The 10,823-nt window shown below is 39.6% G+C and overlaps 1 protein-coding gene across 1 annotated transcript in view; it reads right to left on the reverse strand.

Annotated features, from left to right (window-relative positions):
- LOC108691820 overlaps positions 1-10,823 on the reverse strand; it is a 42,142-nt gene that overhangs the window by 18,769 nt on the left and 12,550 nt on the right. The window contains exons 8-9 of the mRNA XM_018199734.1: positions 9,081-9,550; positions 1,515-7,041 (exon numbers count right to left, since the gene is read on the reverse strand). Of these exons, the coding sequence (XP_018055223.1) occupies positions 1,515-7,041; positions 9,081-9,550 (5,997 nt within the window). The remainder of the gene's footprint in view (positions 1-1,514; positions 7,042-9,080; positions 9,551-10,823) is intronic.

Consider the following 10,823-nt stretch of genomic DNA (forward strand, 5'->3'; position numbering starts at 1 on the left):
AATATATAGAGAAAATAGTGGTATTATGGCTCACAATTTTCATTTTATATAATAAATTGATTAATAATTAAAATTTAAATTTAAAACTTAATGATTATAGTCAAAGTGTTGTTCAATCGATTCTAAACTCAAAGTTATGAAACATTTATTACATAGGGCATTTATAAAAATGTGGCAACATTGCATTAATGACTCGAAGAGTCACACAATTAATATGACTTCCTACAAAAACAGATTTACAAAATTGGTTTTGTTTAAAAAAAAATCACAATGTTTGATTTTTACAAAATTAACAAAAAAGTAAACTATTTTAGAATGTGTGCAAGTAAATGTATATACGTACATATAATTTCTTCTGCATAATATTAAAGCTGCACAATATTAAAAATACGTAAGTATAGGTAAATTATAGATTAACAGTAGAACTACAATTGATTATCAAATATTTTGATATCAAATTATTTTGATATCAAAACTTCAAAAAAGAGGTAATGAGTAATCAATACTTATAGAGGACACATTAGCAAAATGGCATGCCATTATTTAAATTTGCATAACTCAAAATATATACAGTCAAATAAAATGTTATATACAGTCAAATAAAATAGTAAACAACAAAAATACATTCGTGTGATAATACGCTTAAGTTTAAGAAAAATGAGGAAGAAGGTGTAATTAAATGCTAAAATATATCTTCGAAATGTTTCGTAATGCTTGAAAGTAAAGAATGCGTTATAATAAGTGTTGGATGTTGAATATATTGGCATATTAGCGTCATGGTATAACGAGCTATTGAACAAATAATTCCACAAGTAATCATTCGCTATATATTAGCGGAGATATTAAGGATAGCTACACTAATCATAATACCATCTTCTCCTCTATATATTGAAAATTATCGCAGATATCAATAATTCAATTAAATTCCTTTATAATTATGGTGAAATTTTGGATTTGATTCTAATACATGCAATAATAATTTAATAAATCATTCATGAAATATTTATCAGATATAATTAGTACTTTCATTATTTTATTAATTTTTATTACATAATTTTACTATTTATAATTAATAAATCTTATTTTTGCTTGTGTGGAACTAACTGAAATAGAATCGGAATCGCGTGCAGTATAAAACACACAAACAAGGCGTGCAGTTGCTTGCACGCTTCCTAATTTCCGACTTAATTTACCAATATAAGTACAATTACATTAGACTTGCCGCTGCGTGCGCGTTTACTCTATTCATTCCACATAAAATATAATCTTATTATCAGAACCGATCTGACTGTAGCGTCTAACGTGCTTAGTCCGCACCATATGTAATTGCGGAAAAGGAACGCTCGAGCAACCCGCAGGATTGTTTTAAGTTAGCGAGGCAAAATCAAGCTGTAATGCCAATTATCACTGTTTCCGCGATGTAATACGATCTACGAGAGCTCGCTTCGCATGGAGAAGTGCACACCACTTCCATTCATTCACATATATGTAAAGATAGTCACGCTAAAACTCACCTGATTCTCCCCTAGTGTTAGCATCGGGAACGGAAGATCTTCTCCTGTTACTCCATATCCTCTCCTCGACAGAGCCGCTGCCAGCTCCGCCAGTCCCGGCCCCACTTCCGCCACCGATCGAACCGCAACTCCTTACCCTGTCCAGTTGTTCTCTAGAAAAGCTCTTCGGATTGAATAGCAAATCGCCGGCGCTACGCCGCTTCGCGGCTAGGGCACTTGCACTTGCACTGACACTACCACCACTACTGACGTCACCAGAACATGCTAACAGGCTCAGTTTCGTCCTCGAGTCGGCAGCCATAAGCGTAGACTCAAAACTGCCACGCCAAGAAAATCTTTCATAGTCACTGGCCTCTCGTTCTTCCCCTTCTTGACCGGCGGTGACTGCTGGATGACTGTTGATCAACAACAAGGGATCATGAGATTTTGATCTTGGTAGCAAATGCGCTGATGAGGGCGCATTAGTGGAATCGGATGTTGAGTCATCGTCTTCGGTGGTAGACGCCGAAGATGGGGTTCGATGATGTTGAGAATATCGTCGCCATGTAGAAGGATGATGCGCGGCCGGTCCGCCTTCCGAAACTTCGTGCATCAGCGCTACTAGCCGACTACCGATGTGATGCATTACTTTGGCGATCAATGGCGGACTACTGTGCGGCGTAGAATTAGCGTCCGAACTCACGCCGTCACCGGCCATTTTTGTGAAACTTTGTACCAATTTTTGATAGACGAAAGCAGTATCCCTACCCAGACAAGGCGCAGGTTGCATCGTAGAACTTGACCCAGGTTCTTTCATTTGTTCCTTCTCTTTGTCCGATAGAGTTGCGTCACCGCCAGTGGAAGTGGTGTCAAATTTACTGATAATTTGTTGACAACTTTGCGAGATTTGTTCCTGCAAGGCTGATCTGCGACCTCCGGCAGCGCCCTCAAGGTCGGAGCTAGTATAATCTGAACTGTCATAAGAATCCGACCACGTATCTTCTGAGCTGAGATACTCGACGATCTCTCGCACTTGTTCGTCACGTATTCCCGGCACCGTCTTCATCAATCGTGTCAGCTCATTCTCAAAATATACCAATTGCGGCGGTTTGGTGCGATTCTGGACACAGAGTCGTGCTTTCGAGGTATAACCTGGCAGTCGAGGACTCGGTGCTGGAGAAACACCACCGGAATTTGCGTTGGTAGCATTCTGTCCTTGACCGTTCGTATTGGCCACCATCGTTTTGAAAAACTGCCGCATCTTTGACATCATGAGATTCGTTTCCTCATCACTGGACCAGTTATTGAAACTATCTTTACGTGACAGTGAGGCATTCGCCAGGTGCGGAAGACTTGCATGATTCACCGGATGCTTCAAGTTGCTTTTGCCGGTCGCTCCTTCTTTAATAGCGTTTTGATTCGCGTTCTGAGAATGCTCCGTAATCTTACTGAGCGAGCGATCTTTGTCGGTTTCTTGATCGGCCTCAGTGCCACCGCTTCCAATGCCACCTGTTTGGCTTTCATCTGGCAATTTTTGATGCTGAAGAAGATCGTCGCAGCTACCAACAAAGCCTGAATCCCGCGATTGTTGCTTTGATCGTTGACCATCAATTGAATTCATCGAAACCGAATTTCTTGAATCCATTTGCGAGGATGAGGCCGCATTCAATGTATTGCTATTATTTGTAAGAGTGGACGGCGAGGAAGACGAAGACAGAACGGACTCTGGTTGCGGAGTCTTCGCTCTGTCCGAGTCCTCAGAATTCTCCTCATTTTCGTTTTCTATTACGACTTCGTTCATCAGCGTCATTTCTCTGCTAGGTTCTGGCGTCTTGTTCCGATCATCTGACACGCGTGGACTTTGAGTTCCCAGATTTCGCGGTTTTTTCTTCTTGCGTTTTACTGTATCGAATTGACCGTCCGTGCCAAATACAGCGGTTTGCCCGTCTTCAGTACCATCAGTCTCTGTTGAGGAACCTTCAGATTGAGTCTCCTGCATGTCTTGATTAAGGCTTAGATCTTGAAGAGAATTTTGCGAACTCAGGTTTTGTGAGCTCTGTGTGAGAGCTAACAAATTATCCAGAGAAGAACTATGAGATCTGCCTGTACCTCTCGCACGCACTAATTTTTTTCTTCTTTGCGCTTCTGGACTTGGTCTGCCTTCGGAATCACTTCCTACTGAACCATCAGAATCTCTTCTATCCTGATCGAAGCCGAGGAATTCTGATAGATAATATTTTTCCAGTCTAGAAGAATTTAGAAAACCTTCACTGTTATTCGACCTGTCCTGGTTTTGACCACTGCCGTTAGTTTCGTCTTGGCCGAGCGACTCCAATCCCTCAGAATAAATCGATGAGGTTTCTGACAAGCTGTCAACTTCGCGCGAACCTATACTGGAGCTATTTCCATCACCTCCCAATCCAAAAAAGAAATATTTCTCTAAATCTGAAGCAGAAGGTGGTCGTGGTTTTTTCGAAGGACTTCCCGCAGTCAGACTGGGCTCCGTTTCACTCTCCTCACAGGATTCTTCGACGATTGTGTGCAAGGTAAAATCAATCGCTTGTCTACGATAGCCTCTGAGTTCTTCTTCACGATCGCCAAAGTTATTAGCTTCATCTTCAGAGCTTTCTTCCGTGGCAGTGGTCGCGCCTGGTTCATCTTCATCGTGAGATACTTCTTCCACCCAAGAATCATCATCAGCCAGACCTTCTTCGAGTATAATAATACCACCAGTACCTGAATTATCATCACTAGACTGTGACGAAACACGTAATTCACGATAATCCGACACCGAACGATCCTTCGATACGTCATCCGCATTCTCCTGTCGACAATTGAGCGGCTTCGGCACGTTTTTCACGGACACGTCGTCGCTTTCACTAGCGCTACCGACACTCAATCCACTATCCACTTCAGGCTCGGCTGATTGATGACTCGTCGTGACAGCGGAGACCGCGACTGTGGCTGGTAATCTTTTCACCATCAGCGGCTTACGCGGAGCGTTTTTGCGATGTAATTGCGGTTCGCTCGCCGCCTCCAATGCCAGCTGGAAGTAGCCGGCCAGGCCTCCCTGGCTTCCAGCCGAATGGATCTCATCCGGTTGCAGCAATGTCGTGGTGTCCGATGTGACGACGCTTACCGGCTGGTAGGACGCTTCTTGGGTAATCATCACGAGACTTCTGTATTTATTGTTACCGCTAATATTGTTACTGCTGTTGTGCTGAACTGAGTCTCTGGCAAGGTCCTTGGCCGACGTTTGGCCGTCAGCTGGGAATCCATTCTCCTGCCGAGTGCACGGGCGTCGCTCGACTGAGCGAAACCGTGTCGCGTCCCCCTCCTCGGAGTATTCACCACTACCACTAACACCGTTACCATCACCATTTCCTCCCACCTGAACGGCAATCTCGCCTCTCACCGGGCCGTCATGCGCAATGTCCACCTTGCTGCCGTTGCCGTCTTGCTCCTCCGCGCTCCCCATCATCTCCTGGATCCTGCTGGTTAATATTGCATTGCCTATGTCTGTTTGTACGCGCTCCTCACCCGCCGCTACTGCCGTCGGGTCGTTGTCTCCTGGCCCGCCATCTTGACCGCCGCGACGACACGTAACGGAGCGATAGCCCTCATCGTCGTCTTCGTCATCGTTGTCGTCGTCGTTATCATCCTTCGCGCTGATCATCGATTTTATCGAAGACCGCCCGCTGATCGGTCTTTCAGTCTGTACGCTCTGCTTGGCGCCGCTTTTCGTCATTGTCGAACTTGTTTTGTCATCATGATTATTGCCAAGATGATAACCATTTTCCTTGATTCCTTTTGAAATATCTTCAGTTTTCTTCTTGCTAATTTGATACAGTAATTCGTCGTTGATTGCGGAGATCTCGTTACTGTAATCAAAGGATGACTCAATCGGAGTCACTTCGTACTCGTGAAGCTCATCGCTGCTCACCTCACTACCTGTAGTGTTGCTTTCATTGCTGGTGCAACTGTCAGTCAACGCGTCGGCAATGATATCGACATTCGAACAATCTGCCTCCGATAAACGCTTATCTTCTTGCTTCTTGCAATCGTTGGTTGTTATGATCGATCGCGTAATCTGTCCGTTATCAAAGACTTTAAGTCTATTTCGATGATCGATGTCAGTTTCTCCAGGAACTGAAGTTTCGGAAGAAACTCCAGAAATTTCGAGAGAATCTGGTACAATTGTTGAATCCCAGGTGTCGCTTGAAGGTGACTTTGGACATTCGATCAGACCATTCTGCAAAATCTCTTTCGATGTATTAACAGCTTCAGAGCAAATTTGTATTTTTGAAACAGGTTTTTCGTTTTTCAAGACTGTAGGCAGATCAATGTTATCGGGATCGAGCATCCTTATGGATTTCAATTCAATTCGGTTATCAGAACAATCACTATTATCTGCAAGATATAACTCTTCTGGGATCGATCGACGTTGCAGTAAGAAAGGAAGTCGTTTATCATCGCTATCACTTCCGATCTTCTTATTGCGACTTTTTCGTTTGTCAATTAAATTAGCAGCAGGTTTATCCAATGATTTATCGTCGCTTTTAAGCTGGTCATTGCCAAAGATATAAGTCTTGGAATGCTTATTAGATTCTTCTAATTCGTTCTTGTTTACTCCTCGTTCATTTTCCATGAATATATCTTCGTTTAATAGTCTTACATGTTGCAACACTACCGGTTCTTCTTCAGGAATCGCAGTGACACGTTTCAAGGTTACACCACCTTCCGCAGCAGAATCGGAATCATTCTCTTCATTATCCTCGATATCGTTGTCGCTGGTGAGCGAGTCGTCGTTCACCACAAATACTTTAGAGAATCTATGCGAGCTGGAATCCTCTTCCAGATCGCTGCTATCTGCTGACGATCTACCGGACGAGCTGTCCGAATCCTCTCGCGAGTGCTGATACATTCCTTGTGCATTCCTTTCGAAAGATGACAATAAGGAATCTTCACAAGTGGCCTCTTCGTTCATTTCCGTTTCTTCTTCATCTTTCTTGCCTTCTATTTCGATGTTCTTCGTTTCTTCTAACTTCTTTTTATTCTTTGTAGTAGAGGAACTAGATTCGTTAATATCCTTCGCCAGCAAGTTTTCCTCCTTTCTAAGTTTCTCAGTCTTCAATATGACGTTTGCTTCATCTCTCACATCTTGACTTATTTGAGAAGACTCGAGATTCGTTGCGGTCGTTATTGTCTCAGTTATTGGACCGTACAATCTCGGAGTCAACACTTGATCAGGCGGGCGGAAGGTGCAGGTGGTTGGATCGAAGGCGCCAGCGAGCCGGGGATCTAAACGTGCGCCATGAAGAGGCTGGTTGAATCGAGGGTGCCAGGCGAACCAAGGTGCCGCTGGGTCACCTCGTAACCTCAGAGTTCCTGGCTCGGCGTGACCGTCACTGCGACTTATCATGGATGATGCAGCTGCCGCAAAATCACCAGTCCACAGTGCGGCCGGTATCGGCACTGGATATGGAACAGGGACTGGTATAGGTACCGGTACCGGAAGCACGTTCGCACTTCGGGAACCACCGCAGGCCTGAATAGAACGACAGGATGATAGCTCGCGAATTTTATCTTAAAAAGTATTATCTTTCTCTATCTTCCTATTTTACTTAAAATATTGTAATTTATTTTTTTTACATTGAATAAAAATGGCTTTTTATTCAATTTAATTGACTAATTATCTCCACACTGTTTAAAATTTTAACACGTCTTATATTTTTGCTTACAATTCTATTTTTAAAATATAAGATATGAAATTACAATATGATATACTTTTTTATTTTCAATCACGAAAGAGGAGAAGGTATGGCCAGTAGTGTAGATATTGTGGCTTCCCTTAATATCTCCACTATTATATAGGGAATCTTAATGATTACTTATGAAATTATTTATTCAGTTCGTCGTTATATCATGCCAACACTCAATAGCCAGCACTTACAACGCATTTTTACTTTCAAGTATTTCGAAATACTTCTAAGATATATTTTAGCATTTAATTACACCTCCTTCCTCATTTTTCTTAAACTTGAGCATGTTATCACATAACATGCTCAATATATGTATTTTTGAATATGTTGTTTACTATTTAACATTTTATTTGTCTGTACATATTTTGAGTTATGCAAATTTGCACGGCATTTTGTTAAACTATGGCCCTCTATGCATATTGATTATTTGCGGCCTCTCATCTCAAATCTCATATCAAAATAATTATTTGATCGATTATCGATCGAATCGATTATAGCTCTGTTAATATAGTTTATGTTATGTGTACTATTTTTAGTGCTGAGCACTTTATATGCAGAAGTTATGTGTGTAACGTATATACATTTATTTGCATTCTAAAATATTTTACTTTTTTGTTAATTTTGTAACCAAATACTATTTTTTTTTAAACGAAATCAATTTTTTTAAATATATTTTTGTAGGAAGCCAAATTATCAATTTCTGTTTCTTTTCGAGTCATTAATGCAGTGCCACATTTTTATAAATAATATCCTATATAATAAATGTTTCATAACTTTGGGTTTAGAATCGATTGAACAATACTTTCACGAATGTAATCATTAAGTTTTAATTTTGATTATACAACCAAGTTATCGTATAAAATGTAAATGAGGGCCGTAATACTACTATCTCCTCTATTAAAAAGTCATAAAATATAAATGTGAAAAAATAATTATAAATAAAAATTATAAGTAAACAAAAAAAGATGTGATGTACTTATATCGATCAAAATATATATCAATTTCAAATTTTGCGCTAAGAAAATATAAATTGTCTTCTGATATTATATTAAAATTTTAATTAATGTGCACAAAAAAATATGTTAAATCATTTGTTTTCTATAAATACATTCTGCTTATAAGAAATATAAATAGAGAAATATGGGTTAACAACTCAAAGCTATAGCAGTGACAATTCAGTACGAAGTGCTTATCGATCGTTGTAATCAACGTGAGGCGTCGCTCAATATACGAGTTTATTGACAAAGTGTGACCGTGAATTCCACATAGTTGCCGTGCGACTCTCTTCGCTAGTAGAACGTGAATGATTAATTTAGCTGCAGCAATGTGTTTGTCAAACGGATGCACAACCAGCGGCACCCAGTCGCGGTCACATGACTTGTGTTCATGTTCATGGAAAACTGTTCTCATCGCGCGTAACATCATTTTTTTATTCAATTTATTTATATGAAATTATTTCGTAAATAAAAATTTAGATTTTAATGTACGATTTATATTAAATCAAATAAATAAATTTATTAAAATAAAAATTAATTAAAAAGATTCAGGAAGCTGCTATAAAACAATGATTACAAATCATATGCTTAAGAGAATTATATTATTAGAACTATATTATTAGACTTATTCTTGAAAATCCTTAATATTGAATATTTGAATCTTTGGTGAATTTTCAGACGAAAAAAAATATAACGAAAATTATAATCCTTTAGATTTATTTATAAAAGTACGTCAAACTTCTGCACTAATCTAATACTTCTAATTTCTTTCAAACGTAATGTATGTGAAATGAAATATATGATATAATATTATAATATTATAGCAGTACCTGACAAGCAGCGGAACCGCGTCCTGGGCAGCAACTCCAAACGTCCTGACCAATGATATCCGCTCTACCGGCGATGTTAACACCAGCGCCGACGGTGACAATTGGTGTTGTTGGCAACGGCAGAGAGCCGCTTTCGAAGTAGTCCCAGTCGCAGTCCTCGAGCGACTGCGCGTGATGATGGTGGTGATTGCCGTTGCGCGGCAGTCCGTTCAGGTAGGACGAGCTTGAGCAACTACTGTCGGCATCATCCTCCTCGCGGCCTGACGACGAGTCCGAGCTGATGAACACTAGCCGTCTGTAATCCACCACGGATGCCGGCTGATCCTGACCTGGACCACCTGTCGCAGGATTAGGACTGCGCTGCCGACTGCTTCCACCCCCGCGTCCGATCAAGTTCAAGGTCTGCAGGCTCTGCAGATCCTCGCCGCCGCAGCAAGATCTTGCGTGCGATCTCCCACGTCGCCGCGAACCTTTTTTAACAATTTTATTCGTCATTCACTCGTTTATGTTTCACGGTTGATTTAATAAGAGAGCGATAATATCGTAGAGATAGACAGATTAAAAAGAAAATTTTCTAATAAATTGAATTTGTCCACTCAATCGAAATGTTGGTAATTATTCGTATCATTTGTATCAATTTAGTGTTCCGAGAGTTTATAGCATAAATCGATCTCGTAAAATCATGATTAAGTTTGATCTTATAATATTAATTTCTCCTAAAGTAGTTCATTAATTTTTCAAGACTTTATAAGTTTACTAATTCTATAAATACATGAACATTTTTGCAATAACTGTATTAGGCAAATTATTTACTTGAATCTATTAAAAATACGTAGCATTCGGATTAGAGAAGATACTAACAAAATAAACAATTAAATTGTTATTACCAAAGAAATATAAATTATCGATTAAAAAATAAATTATTTTAAAATTCTTGAAGATATGTTCTTTCAAAAATTTGAAGAAGTGAAGAAATATAAGTGAGGTAATTCCAAAGCAGTTTATAGAGCAGTGCAGCTAGTGAAGAGCATGATACGAAGCCGCAATTATAATGATCCACCAAAGAATTGACAGTCCGAGAAAGACAGCTGCATAACGGAGTAAGTATCTATTATATATCTCTTGTGGAGTCTCACTTATGCTACAGACGATGGACAAGTAACAACGCTGAAGCGACCGACTGAACATGCGCAAAAACTTGCTAATGTTCTTCCAGCTTGGAAGTAACTTCTGAATGTTATGAGCGTGTTTGCTCGCACACGACGCTAACGAACCGTTGGTACATTCTGACTTTTAATGATTACAATCCTGAAATGCGACAGCGCGCTCGTTCACAGACTCGCTCGATTAATTAATCAATCGCGGAGAAATGTATGCTCGAGAATCCTCAGCGTAAGTGTATACAAGGTGTTTCTTAAATAACTCTCATTAATCATACAGTGCTATTCTTAATAAAAAACTGAGTCAAAAAGTCTTCTACCACTTTGCAATTTTCGCAATAATTAATAAAATATTAATTTCTAAATATTACCAAATAAATAGATAAAATCGATAAGACAATATTAAAATATCTTTCAGTATTCTTTGTGAATTTTTGAAGATGTTTCTTAAAGAACTCTTAAAGATGTCTTATACGTTGATTTTAAACATTTTGCTCATTGGATAACTAAAAAAAATATTACAAAAATTGCAAAATAGAAAACTTTTCGACTCAGTTTTTTATTAGGAACAGCACTGTACGAT

Source organism: Atta colombica, unplaced genomic scaffold (genome assembly GCF_001594045.1).
Source record: "Atta colombica isolate Treedump-2 unplaced genomic scaffold, Acol1.0 scaffold52, whole genome shotgun sequence".
Taxonomy (NCBI): domain Eukaryota; kingdom Metazoa; phylum Arthropoda; class Insecta; order Hymenoptera; family Formicidae; genus Atta; species Atta colombica.